The sequence below is a fragment of the Rousettus aegyptiacus genome, unplaced genomic scaffold (assembly GCF_014176215.1).
Source record: "Rousettus aegyptiacus isolate mRouAeg1 unplaced genomic scaffold, mRouAeg1.p scaffold_m13_p_16, whole genome shotgun sequence".
In the NCBI taxonomy this organism is placed as follows: Eukaryota; Metazoa; Chordata; class Mammalia; order Chiroptera; family Pteropodidae; genus Rousettus; species Rousettus aegyptiacus.
This window is the reverse complement of record NW_023416291.1, coordinates 51,434,001-51,447,066: the sequence shown is the minus strand read 5'-3', so window position 1 is coordinate 51,447,066 and position 13,066 is coordinate 51,434,001. Positions and strand designations below refer to the sequence as shown.

At 60.4% G+C, this 13,066-nt stretch overlaps 1 protein-coding gene across 2 annotated transcripts in view; it reads right to left on the bottom strand.

The window, feature by feature from the left end:
- MLLT1 (MLLT1 super elongation complex subunit) overlaps positions 1-11,571 on the bottom strand; it is a 49,417-nt gene extending 37,846 nt beyond the window's left edge. The window contains exons 1-2 of one of the 2 annotated variants that reach the window (XM_036234036.1): positions 11,359-11,571; positions 2,648-2,828 (exon numbers count right to left, since the gene is read on the bottom strand). In XM_036234036.1, coding sequence (XP_036089929.1) covers positions 2,648-2,828; positions 11,359-11,370 — 193 coding nt within the window. In that variant the 5' untranslated portion in view covers positions 11,371-11,571. The remainder of the gene's footprint in view (positions 1-2,647; positions 2,829-11,358) is intronic. The other variant, XM_016145159.2, reaches the window with a different exon arrangement.
- Between the last annotated feature and the right edge of the window lie 1,495 nt (positions 11,572-13,066).

Genomic DNA, 13,066 nt, shown 5'->3' with positions numbered 1-13,066 from the left:
GCGACGTGTGTGCTAAGATGGTGCGAAGGAGGAAACGGAACAGGGAAAAAAGGCCCGAAGCGTGAGGTTGTTGAGGTGTTTTGAGCAAAGAAACTACGAGTTACAGCTGGTGGCCAGAGGACGCCCCCAAAAGGTAAGCTGGTTTGCTCTTCATTCACAGCCTCCAGCTCCATAAAACATTCAGAGCGGATGGGGGATAAGGCGCTGGAGTTTAGTACAAAGTCGAGAATTCCATGCTGGTAAATTAACAAGTATCTTTTTAATCTGAAGGATGAAGACTAAGAAGCAGATTCGCTTTCACTAATTTAAAGTGTTCAGGAAGGACGTGATCCAGAAAGGGCTAGAGAGGTGCCGCCGGGGTGGTGTGACCAGCAACGAGATGGGACATAGAAAACTCCCCACCTGCCACCTCTCTGTCAGGTCTGCTATGTGCACACACGATCTGAAAGACACTTTTTAAGCACATTACGTATAATTTCAAAGGCTAGAGTCCTGTAGAAAGTCGCTAGCTCTTTACTCATCCATTTTTCATTGACAACTGGCAAGGTACAATCCCAGTGAGTTTTGTTCAAGGCAAACAGCTACCTTGCCATTTACTCTTTGATACATTTCATGCAGACTTTGCAAGATGTGTCATTCATTCAACTACTAATTTAAACTGTCTGCAAACTTACACCCTAAGAAAGTGGGCCTCACTCATCACTCATCTTCCAGGCACTTGGAATTCAGAGACCACAAGCAGGTTACTGGCCTCCCTGAACCCCACTGTCCGCACCTAGCTGGCAGGGGTCCTGGGAGGTCCTAGGTCGCAGGGCTGTCAGGAGCACAGCACACAGACCAGCTGAGTGCAGAACACACACAAGTGCTACTGCCACTTCCAGTCACCGCTTGGTTACCGACCCTGTGGGGACGACGACGGAATGAGCAGTGTAAAGGCGGATGGAACCATCATGCTGGGCCCATCGGAGAGAAGGGAAGAGGACCGGCCGGTGAGGGAGGCCGGGAAGAGCCCGGGGCGGAAGCTGCTGGAGAAACAAGCAGGGCCCAAGAGAGAGGCAGCCGCAGCTTCTACTCGCTGGAAAGCAACCACGGAGGACAACGAATGATGCGCGAGGCCGGTGCCAAAGGCCCCCCGGCCCCCGGCCAGTGTGCAGACCCCTCCTTCAGAGCTCAGGCAGCTTACCTGGCCCCCCTGAGCCTGCCTGCCCACCTGAAAAAGGGTTGTGGGAAGAATGGACGGAGACCCCGCTGGAGTGCTTGATCAGTGGCATGCATCATGTTATCATAATGATAATTATTGTCATGAGGTGCTTTAGATATCTGCTACCGTCAGTAACAACATCTGTTCTCCTCCAAGATGCTCAGAGAGGAAGAGAGGAAGGGGGGAAGGGGAGAAGGGGGAAGGGAGGGAAGGGGAAGACTCAGGAAAGGAGAAATGAGGGAAGGGAACAGCTGAAAGCTGACAGGAAAAGGAATGGCCGCGAAGCCGCCAGGAATCTTGGGTCGCCTCCCCTTCTGAACGAGAAGTTTCTGCTTCTGTAACATACGTCATCTCCCCAACTGGACAGTGAGCCACTGCTGGCCCAGGCCCCCAGTGGCCCCGGCATGTGCTGCTGCTCCTGCCTGAGGCTGTGCTGTCCACCAGCTCCCAGCTCAGCCCCTGGGCCTGGAACCGGGCTGCAGGCAGAGGGGTCGGCGGCCCAGCAGGGGCCCTCCCACCCAGCGGCACTTTGCTGGCAAAAAGTCCTTTTCCCTTTATCCACACATCCATTGGAGAAACATTTAGTGGTGTCAAACACCCATCTCAAACGTTAACTCCCAGCGAATCCGCACCTTTCTACTGAAAATCACCCCCTCCGAGTCTTCGACAGAGCACACCACTGACGGAGGGGGCGCGCGGTGTGCTGGACGGACTCCTGCGACATGCCAGGCTTTACGGTGGGGACTCCACGGTGAGGAGCGGGCGTGGCCCCCACAGAGCTCACAAGCTGGCCACCACCTTTGTTCCCGACTGCTCCATCGAATCCCTGGGAAGGGCTCTCCGGCCCCCCTACGCGGGCGAGCTCCCACTCTCTGCCCGGTCAGGCGACCAGGTCACAGGAAGCGAGCTCTCTGCGGAAACCGCGTCCAAGGCACCCGTGCTCGTCAGACTTCAGTCTGTGGGCTGACGCGGGGAACCGGGCAGCGGGGAACCGGGCAGCGGCGAACCGGGCGCCGCTTACACTTACACGTCCTGCTCCAAACGGCAGGAGATCTTACATCTCTCACCAAACCCAATAAGCCGTTTCCTGATCACTCACCGGGTGGGCGCAAGTCGCCCTTCCTACCCACGGGCCACTGACCACGTTCTCTGGAGGATTCTCACAGCCCGAGGCTGAACGGTGACAGGAGACACAGTCCCCGCCTTCCCTGCGTTTTCCCCACGATGAAGGGACAAGGCGACAGCTGCAGGAGAGGCAGAGGGAGGGAGGGGGCCTTCGCGGGGTCAGGGAAGGGCCGCTCCGGGCCGGGCACGCGGAGCGGTGCGCGCCAGGACCTCACGACGTGGGCCCAGCTGCGCCCCGGGGAAAAGGTGGGCAGCAGCCCTGCGACAAGCGACATCCGATGGGAGGTGCCAGGCCGTGGGCGGGGGGTCGGGGGCGCTCACCACGCTTGGGCTTGGGGAAGCTGTCGTGCAGGCGGAAGACCACCTTCTCCACGAAGTGCTGGATCTCGCACTGCTCCGGGCCACGGACGAACACCATCCAGTCGTGCGTGAAGCCCTCGGTGGTGGGCTTCTTGCGCAGCTGGGCCCGGTGCCCCAGCTCTAGCTTCACCTGGACAGTGCACTGGTGGGAGGAAGAGAGAGGCAGAGGGTCAGTGCGCAGCCCGGCGCAGGGGGCGCCCGCCGCCCCGCCTCCTCGTGCTCAGAGCACGGTCAACGCCGGCACGGTCAACACAAACACCGAGCAGGCCCGTGGGCTCGCGGACCATGGCCAGAGCATGACCAGCTTCCAGGAGCTCCCGGCAGCCCGGGCACTGTGCACCTGCTTTCCGTGCCTCCGCTCCTCAGCACGCCCAGGCCAGGCCCCACGTCCCCTCCCCACCCTCCGCCTCAGCCTCCCGTTCCTGCCTCAGCCTCAGGTGCTCTGCCCCACGGCACGGTCCTTCTCGTACTGAGGTCTAGGCTGGACTGTCACCTCGTCAGGGAGGCCTTCCCTGACCACCCAATAGGAAAGCACCCACCACATCATCTGTCTTTTCAGCATTGTTCAACATCAGAACTCGACCTGCTAAAGGCTCATCTGCTCCGCTCGAATGTCGGCTCCTGGGGGGAAGGGGGGGCTCCTGTCCAGAGCCAGCAACCTCACCCAGATCTCATGGAACAGAACGGTGCAACCTGGGGTGCAGTTACCTCCACTTCCGGAGGAGCCCGAGGCTCCATGAGGGAGCTGTCCATGGCACACAACAGGGGGCCCAGCTGGTGGGCCCAGACTCGGCCCAGGAGCGCGTCACCCAAGGGCCTGGTGCCGTTAGCCACTCGGCCAGTTTGCCTCCCTGGTCAGGACGCCCGCACTCCCTGATTAAAGCATTTTCATTCTCCATCCTACAGAAAGCCTCTCAGAAAACAGAGACCCTCAAGGTCACCTGAGTCATCCACACAAATGCTGGCTCGGTTTTAAAAGCAGAATGGCGAGAATGGAGGGGTGAGCTCCAAGTCACCTGGGGACAGGTCATAGGTGGACCTGCAGCCCAAAAGTCAGGGTCCCTGCACTATGCAGCGTTGGACACTCTACCCTCAAACATGAGGCCGCTCCTGCCAGTTCCACTCCGCTGGACACAAAGCCACGAAACTTCGAAGCCTGCCGCACCCAGGGGGCCAGAAACCGCCAGGGAACCCATCACCAGCGGCCACTCCCCTGGGTGCGACGCTGCCAGACCTCCCACAGACACAGCCCGACACCTAGTATCAAATGCAAGAACCGCGCGAAGACAGGGCCAGGCGGACACTTGTCCCTAAGTGCTGAGATAACCAGGAGGAAGCCGTGGGTGGCGTGGATGCCACACTTCCCAAAGGACGCCCCCCACCCCCGCGCAGGGCTCCCCAGCGCCCCCCCCCCCACCAGAAGCCTCCCACTCGGGCGCGTTCCGCCCAGTCTCGCCCCAGGCTCTGACCGCGGGGGTCCCCAGGGCCAGCCCCCCCACGCCTGCCTCCTCTCTGCGGGCCCTGCCACCTGCGTCCTCGTCCCCTCCTCGCCTCCCTCTGGCTGCTCGGCCGCAGGTGGCCGCAGAGCAGACCGATCTCATCGTGGCCGCAGAGCAGACCGATCTCATCGCTCGCCGCGCCCTCAGAGTAAAGTCCGAACACACAGGGCGCCGCCCTCCCGCCTCTCCGCGTCCTCAAGTCTGAGATGCTCGTTTTTCACTTTTTGACCCTTTTGAGGCCGAAGCGTATCTCATGCAGCCCATGTGCGCACGCACAAAGTGATCACACCGTCTGCGGCGGCCCGAGAGGCTTGGGACGGAGGACGCACAGGACAAGCGCACGCCCCCCGCTCCAGCTCAGACACTGGCCGCCCTGGGACGCACCGACGCCGCCACTCCTGTCCGCCTCGGCTCCTTCTGGCCCGCGGCCTGCGGGGCCCCACTCTCGTTTCTCTGCTGACCCAATTCCACCCGCCCCTTAAGCCCCTGCGTGAAAAGTGCTGCTCTCTCCAGAGCCCACCACGCCGGATGCCATCGCGCCCCTCTGTCTCCACGGCGCCCGCCTCCTCCCACCGCTGCTCCTGGGCTGTCCACTACTGCCCCCGAGGGGCCACATCGCCATCGTCCTCTTAATCTCTCTCTTGGAACCACGGTAATGAGCCACCAACAACACTTCATGAATCAGAGTAGAGGGCCATCCTAGATCAGCGAGTTCCAAGTGGTGCTTTCCAAGAGGAAGTGCCCACAAGGACAGCGAGGTCCCCAAGCACTAAGAGCTGACGGAGGCTCTGGGCACTTAGCAGCTGTGAAACCCTGACACCCTAAACCGGGCAGGAGTTCCCCAAGCACAGGGCAGTCCCCATGGGGTGCCTTGGGAAAAGAGCAGGGACTCGCTGGAGGGAGGGGCAGGCATCGTCTGGGCGGGAGCCTTCAGAGTCCCCGTAACAGAAATGACGGCCCATGTTAAGTGGCTGATGGATGCGAGGACACAGGATGTGAGCGAAGGGCCAGGCAAGCGGCGGCGTCGGGGCTGAAGGCAGAGAAGGAGAAATGAGCAAGCGAGCAGCCGGCATGGAGGCGCCCGGAGGGTGTGGCGGGCAAAGGCGACGAGGACGAGCCTGCAATGCGAGCGCTTGCGGGACCGCTGAGTGGACCGAGCGGGAGCGCCCAGGAGGCTCGAATAACTCGGAGAGCCAGGGGCTGGGGTGCTGGGATGCCGAGGAGCGGTGAGTCGGGGTACTGGGGACATTCGGGGGAAATGGAAGTACCCCATGAAACGCCAGAGACGAGGGACTGAACGTCTGGATAAACATGGAATGTTCGAATCAAGCACGAGCGACTGGCGAGAGCCGCGCACGGACCACGCCCAGCACGGACAGACCCGGGCGGTACTGGCAGCATCCTGAGAAGCTGTGATCACCACGTGCACCTCCGTGTGTGTAAGAAACTCTGCCTTTCTCTCCAACCTTTTCACCCTGAGAAATCGCGAAGCAATCCTTTGAGCGCCGGGACAGTTACAGGTGGGAAACTAAATGCACGTAATCACGACGGGGATACACCGGCAGGCGACTTCTCATCCCCTGGGGTTAACGCCGGCGTAAGGAGGCAGCTCCCTGGACTCTGCCGTCCGCCGATCCAGCACCCTCCCGGCACGTCTGATGACATGGGGTTCCTACCCAGGGCGCATGGGTGGCGGAGCAGTAACAGTGGAGAAACGGCACCACAGTTCCACCGGCAAGGGGAAAATGCAAGCACCAAAAACACGCCCCAGAGGCCAAAGGAAACAGGAAGGTTCTGAGCAGCGCTGGGTCAGCTCTGCAGCTGGCGGGCCAGGCCCACAGCTCACCGGGCGGCACCTGTGCCCGGGGCGCTGGCGCCAACTCAGCCTCCACAGCCCCAGGTTCTAGCTGCCAGTGACTGCTTTATTACTCCGGTGTACTCCCCCGAATGTGGAATGCTCTAAGAAATAAAGATGGGCAATGACAGGCTCTGGGCCACTGTTAAAAGTCATTGATTCAGTAAGACATTCAAGCTACAATGAACTAGAGGCAGCAAGAACTCGAGCCCTGGCCAATGACTACGGCCTGTCACGACACTGTTAGCACAGCTAAGCCAAGTCCACCTCCAGGGGTCCCGCCCCACTCCGTCCTCACTCTGCCTGGCCCTCTCCACTGCTCATCAGAACCAAAGAACTGAGGCAAATCAGCCAGCTTTTTCTCGAGGAAGGCGTAGGCTAAGCTCAGGACTGCCTTGGAATGAAGGACCTCACTGTCCCAGCTCCATGCACACCAAAGTGGGTAGCTGGAAGTGGCCCTGGGACCCAGTCTCAGTTACTACCACGTCCCAACATCTTAGGGGCCACTTTGCCACCCACTCCCCAACCGAAGCCTGGTGCAAAGACAAGTATTCCAGGCCTGCCCTGGAAAAAGTTAACTATTTTACTTCTGGGGCATCATCCCGAAAACCTGCGGACGGAGACAGAGCAACACAAGGGCTCTGCGGGCCATCTGGGGACAGTTAACCTGGGGTAGAGGGCCTCAGCTGGGCACTGCCCTCCTTCCAGGCCAAGTGGCGGAGAGCGTCTGGAACCCCAGGGCCAGACTTCCGAGTCCTGTAAGCCAGGTGTGAACAGAGCCCACAGCTCACCAGGCGCTTCCTCCCCAGAGCACGGAGCTCCCAGACGCGCACCTGGCAGAGAGAAAGAGCAAGCTGGTCCCTTTGGTGCCCTTTCTCCACCGGCCCACGAGCCCTGCCCTCAGCCTGGGCCCCAGAAGGCAGGTCTCTAACCACCAGTTCACCTGTAAGACTCCCCTGATCTTCTGGCGGGAATTCTCTTCAACAGATGCCCTTTCTCCCAGGAGTCTGCACTTTACCAAGCGGCCTAATTATGCCTGGGGCTTGGTTATGCCTGGGGCTTGGCCGCTGCGTCTAATTCCCTCAGATGCTTCCCTCAGATGCGACAATTCGGTCCCCTCCTGGGAGGAGACAGCCTCAAGAGCATTTTCCCCTGTCAGTCGGGGTGAGCTGCCAAGTTCCACTGCACGCAGCAGACCGCGGGCGCCGTGGCCCACACACACGGACGTAGGAGAAGGGGCCGGTCCCCCAAGCATGGCGACACAGGCCCAAGTAAAACACTTCGAAGAACTTGCTCCCTCCAGACCCAGGGTGGGCTCTCAGGAGCAGCCACCGAGCGAGGCCGTGAGAAACGCAGGGAGACCAAGGCTGTCCCTCCGCCACAGCCCTCTCGAGCAGAGGGCGGCCCGCCCCGAGCTGGGGACAGGAGCAAGGGCAGGAGCCTCTCGGCGACCGCTGCAGGAGGCCCTGGCACACAGGGGGCTGGCGGCAGCACCCGCGCGTCACCCCTCGCTGGTCCTGTCTGGCCTTGTCCCTTTCACCCAGGGCACAAACTAATGACAAAGGGATGAGAAAGGACTCGACAAACGTTCTGTGGGGGCTCTCAGGGGCAGCGTGCGGCCACGCCTGTGACCCTTCATTTTCGGGTTCCTGGGAGACAGAGCCTCACCGGCCTGGCAGGGGACCTGGGACAGCGCACGTGCTCCGCACGCACGAGGTGCCCAAGACGCACAGGCGCTGTGCCGGCCCCGGGTATGAGGAGCTGTGATTTAACTGACGGTGGGCAAAGCTCGGGCGAAACCCCATTGCAGACGACGACAGACGTAAAGTGGGGCAGGACTCGGGTCCCTGCTCTCGGGCGCTTTGCAACATGCTAACTTCAGGACAAAAAGGTTGGCAGAACAACTTTCCAAGCACCCATCTCAGAGCTGGGTGGGGGCCGCCTGCGCGGCAGTGTGTCCCGCAAGGTCTCAGAGACAGAGCAAGCTCCCTAGGAGTCCCCGCCAGCAGCGCCTCCTCCTGGGGCCCCCCTGGCCCCGCGCTTCCACATCTGTAGAATGGGCTGTCGCTGCTGGCGACAAACCTCCCCTTCCGGAACGGAGGACAGTCTCGGTGGCTGCTCCCAAACTCAGACTCGGGAGAGCCTTCTGAGGGACCAGCATCAACACCCATCGGAGAACAGGGCCACCAGGTGCCGACTCTGCATCTAGCTCGCCAGGCACCCCCGTGCCCAGACCCCTCCCCAGCCTTCTTTCCGGGCCTTGTCAGCATCTGGTCACCCTTTAGCCACGCCCGTCCCTTCCCCAGGCCTTGGAGATCAATCTCATACCTCCCTGACATGACCCCTAAGTGAGCAAAAACCTGCCCTCCACAGTACATCACCCTTTCACCCCTAAAATAACATCCCCCAGATTTGGACTATGGGTGGAGGGAACCAGAGAGGCTTTTCCTGCCCATGGGGGAAGCCTTCAGCACTGAGAAGTTGGGAGCCCAGGGCCATATGCAGGACCCCCATTCCTAGCTGAACTGAAGGTTCTAGAGAACACAGAAGGAAAGTAAACAGAAGCAAAGTGTCCCAAAGCCAGCAGGCCCTTAGGGGGCAGTCCTGCTGTCCCCCATCAGACGGAGGCACCTACAGGCTTGGGACGTCCGAGGGGAGAAGAGAAGGCTGAGATGCCACTGGCTTCAAAGGCTTCGCCGCACACCAGAAGGCATTCTGGAACCCTGACAGCCAGCTCGCCTAGCTGGCCACAAGACACCATTCTCTTCCACCTCCCCAGGGGTTGCCATCCCTGTCAGGGAGGAACAGAGTTCCTGGGTTGCTCCCAAATTTTCATGAAAACAGAGCCAAGGATGGAGAATCAGTCTACGGGGTGACACATACTTTCCTTTGGGCCCAGTTTCACTTACAAATACTTCTGCAAGGACCTAGACAAGCACAGTCCGATGGAACTTTCTGCCACCTCTCCATGCTGCCCGACAAGGAGGACAACAGCTCAAACAGGGGGGTTACTGAACCCTTAAGGTGTGGCTGGTGCAACTGCGGAACCGGCATTTTCAATCTGGTTCACCTGCATTCAGAGAGCTAGCTGCAGGGGCTGGTGACCACGGCGCTGGGCAGCGCAGCCTTGGGCCCGGTCCGCCGAGCCAGGCTGTTATCTTTGTCACAGACCAAGAACGGCACCTATTCTTACCATTCGAGTTACACAAATGACAACCGTCCGGGCAGCCAGGGCTCAGAACATCACAAGGGGAATGGACACACTTGAGCCTAAGACATCTCCCCAGGAGACTAGCGGGGGGCGGGGTGAGAGGCGGGAAGGGTGTTCTATGCCTGTGTGGTACCCAACAAGCCCTTCCCAGAGGCGGGCTCTGCTCAAAGGGGACACTGAGCTATATTTTTTGTTTTGAACTTAAAATGGAGACAATAAGCGGAGTCCATTCACAGGAAACGAACTCGCACCACGCTGCAGGAACCCACCATTCAGCCACCATAAACTCTTCCTTACCTCTCAGAGAAGACAGTGACACCAAAGCCACAAGGGAAACCCTGGTGAGAGGGTGCCACAAACACAAGCCTCAATGATCCCATGCCACCACCGGCAGCTGGGATGGGCGGGGGGAGGCCTCCCGCCCCACACCCCTGAAACCTCACAGCCACGGAGCACCTTACCAGACAGAGCTGCCGCCATGGGCCAGCAGCCAGAGACGCCCAACCTGCCCTCGCTAGCGGGGAGATTTCAGCTGCCACCCCCAAACCCCCACACTGCTTTTCTTGGCCTTGTGCCCCTGGAAGCCAGGGGCAGGAGGGGAGGATGAGGAAACGAATGAGCCTCTGCTGGGGGCCGCAGTGGCCCTGGGCTTGAAGGGAAGGGGCCTGCGTACTGAAGAGGAGAGAGCACGGAGCTGGCGAAGTGGGGGCCAGAGGCCCAAAAGGCCTGAGGCTTACAGAACCGAAAGGTTGGCTCCGTTTCCCGGGAAGGAAGTGGGGCCCTGGGGAGTTCATGGAGGGGCGGCAACCACCAGGGGTTTGGAGCAAGGCTCTCTTGGTGGAGGCGCTAAGACGCTGGCCAGGGCAGAGAAAACAGGGTGTGCTGGAGGGAGAGGGTAGTGGCTCGAAGTCACAGCGTTAGGCTGGGGGACGGGGAAATGACATGGGAGACCCTGAAAGTAAGGAGAGGAGGCCCTGGGCTTCTGGGGAGACTGCAGGTCAGTGAGGGGAGCCCGACTGAGGTCAGAGGAAGCAGATGAATGAGAGAGATCAGATTAGGGGGAAATGTGGGGAAGAGTAAACCAAGGTCCCAGGGCTAAGAGGCGGGGGCTGAGCGGGGTGAGGCACCTGGCGTGGGAAGGCTGCGAGCTCCAGGTCAGACCAGAAACTGCCTGGTCCGGGAGAAGAGGGTCTGAAGGTGAAAGACGCAGTCCCACAGGCACTGGAGTCTCAGGGGGGGCGACCACAGCTTACAACCAGAGGGGGCTGAGGCAGCAGAGTGGGTCAAAGGAGTCTGAGGACGCCAGCCCAGGTCCAAAGACCCTGACGCTCAACGCAGGCCTGGGTCCGGTGGGAAAAGACCCAGGACCCAGACAGGGTCTGAGGGGAAAGGGGCACGGGGGCTAAAGCAGGGGCGGGGTCAGAGGGGAGAGGGGGCTCAGGCCTGGAAGAGGACGAGAGGTAAGAAGGCTCAGGGTGTGAGGGAGAGGGCGGCAGACTGCGGTCCCGGGGGTTCTGGGGGCCGCGCACCCCCGCCCAGGTTGAAGGGAGGGAAGAGGCGGTAGGCTGCACACTCCGGGAGTCCGAGGCCACTCAGGGCCGACGGTCCGGGGAGGAAGGGGGCCACAGCCCAACGGGATAAGGAGGTACAGGCCAGATCGAGGAATCCGAGGGGTCCCCGGGGGCGCCTGTGGGGACGCTGGGCTGGGGTGCCAAGCGATGTCGCAGGGGGCTCGAGGTCGGAGTAGGGGTCATAAAAGGAGACCAGGGGGGTCTGGGCCGCCGGTGGGGACTCCGGGCTAAGCCGGGTCTCCGAGGGGTGTCCCAGTGGATTCTGGGCCGGACTGGGACTTCGAGCTGCGCCCCCGGGGGCTCCGTGCTGGGCTGGCCCGAGGTCCCCAGGAGGGTCCACGGCGCGCCGGCCGGGGTCGCGGATGGGGGAGGGGCGCCCCCGCCCCGCATAAAGGCCCGGGAGCGGTGGGCGCGCACAAAGCGGGGCGCTCGCGAGCCGAGCGCGGGCGGGAGGCCGGGACCGCGGAGGGCGGGCGGCGGGGCGGGGGCCGGGCGGGCGGCGCGGGCTGCGCCGGGGCGGCGCGGCCGCTCCTCACCTGATTGTCCATGGCTGGCGCCCAGCCCCGCCCCCGGGCCCCGCTTCGCTCGCCGCCGCCGCAGCCGCCGCTCAGCGCCGCCCCGCCGCCCTCATTGTCTGTCAGGCGCCGCCGCCGCCGCCGCTCCCGGCCGCCCGCCCGCCCGCCAGCCCCGCGGAACCGGAAACCACCGCCAGCTCCGGTCGAGAACCGACCCTGGGCCCCCGCCGCCGACTCGGGCCCGCCGCTCCAAATGACAGCCACCTGGGCCAATCAGCAGCGCGGGAGGCCGCTGGCGGGGCGGGACTTCCTGCCTGGCGCGGGCCGGCCGGGCTGCTCTCGGAGGGACGAAGTCCTCAGCCAATGGGAGGCCCGGACCGGAGGGGCGGGAGGAGGGAGGGAGGGAGGCGCGAGGCGAGCCCGGCGGAGGGAGCGCGAGGTGTGCGCCGCACGTGGAGGGGGGCGGGGGCGGGACGGGAGCGCCGCGCCTGCGCGCTGCGGCCCACGAGGGCGCTCCCTCGGGGAGCCGCCGGGGCCCCAGCCTCCCGGGCTTGGCGGGAGCTCCAGGGACACCTTTGGTTCCTGGCAGCGTGCTGCGGTGTGATGGAATGAGCCCGGGGCCCTGGAACTGCAGGTTGATTTTCCGATCCTGGTTCTGCATCATGGCAACCCTGGTCCACTGGCATCTCCCCCTGAGTCTCGGCTTGAGCATCTGTAAAATGGGGACAGTCAAGAGGACGGTGTGATGCTAGTGGTGCTAATTTGAATGACGCAAATTTGATCGCGTGCTCCATTAAAATGATCAAGGCGTCTCGTTTTATTCACGAAATGTATAATGCTGAGTGAGTCAAAAAACGATCTTTGAATTTACCTGTGATCCCATGATTTCACAACGAGTTGTATAAACTGTATTTAGATGAATATAGACACATCCCTCTATCTTTTTCGGGATCTTGTAAGCCACTTGTCTCTCAGACATTAGGACTTCCTCCTATTATTTCGGGATCCTTGTGCAGTTATTAAAATTCCTTCTTCAAAGTCGTTTTTGTTTGAGTGCCCCCCCCCCCCGCGCCTCCAGTTTTCATTTAAGCATCAGCCAAGGATTCATTAGGTGGTGTGGCTGATACTTTGCGTTAAAGAACAGTACCAGAAAATCAATAACTGGATTGTCAATAAGTCCAGACAGTAACTCTGAAGATCAGATGGCTATCAGGGTAACACTGTACTTTTTAATTTAGGGCAGGACTGTGCCAGCTGGAGATCATGCTAAGAAAAAAGCAGCAACTTTAATGTCAATACAACTTTAAATTTTTTATTTATGTAGCTGAATATAAGTAAATCAGTGGTTCTATGAGTAAATCAGTGGTCCTTGAACCAGCAAGCTCAGCATCACTTGAGAACTTTGTTAGAAATGCCATTTTTGGTGTCCTTGTATTTATAGAATCAGAAACGCTGGGCATGCACCCGGAGTTTTGGTTTAACCAATTCTACATATGATCCTGAGACTCACCTCTCAAAGCCGCTGCCCCAGGTAAAGGGACAAAAATGGGAGGGGGGGGCGTAGCAATTTGTCTCTTAAGGAAGCTTGCAGTGAAGAACCTTTAAACTACAATTGTTGCAAAGAGCTCCCCTTTTTTAAAGTTCAGCTGGAGATTCTAATGAAGACTGGGTTCAGAATGACAGAGCTGCAGTAAACTTTTTGTTGTTACTGTATCTAGTTTTATGGGTT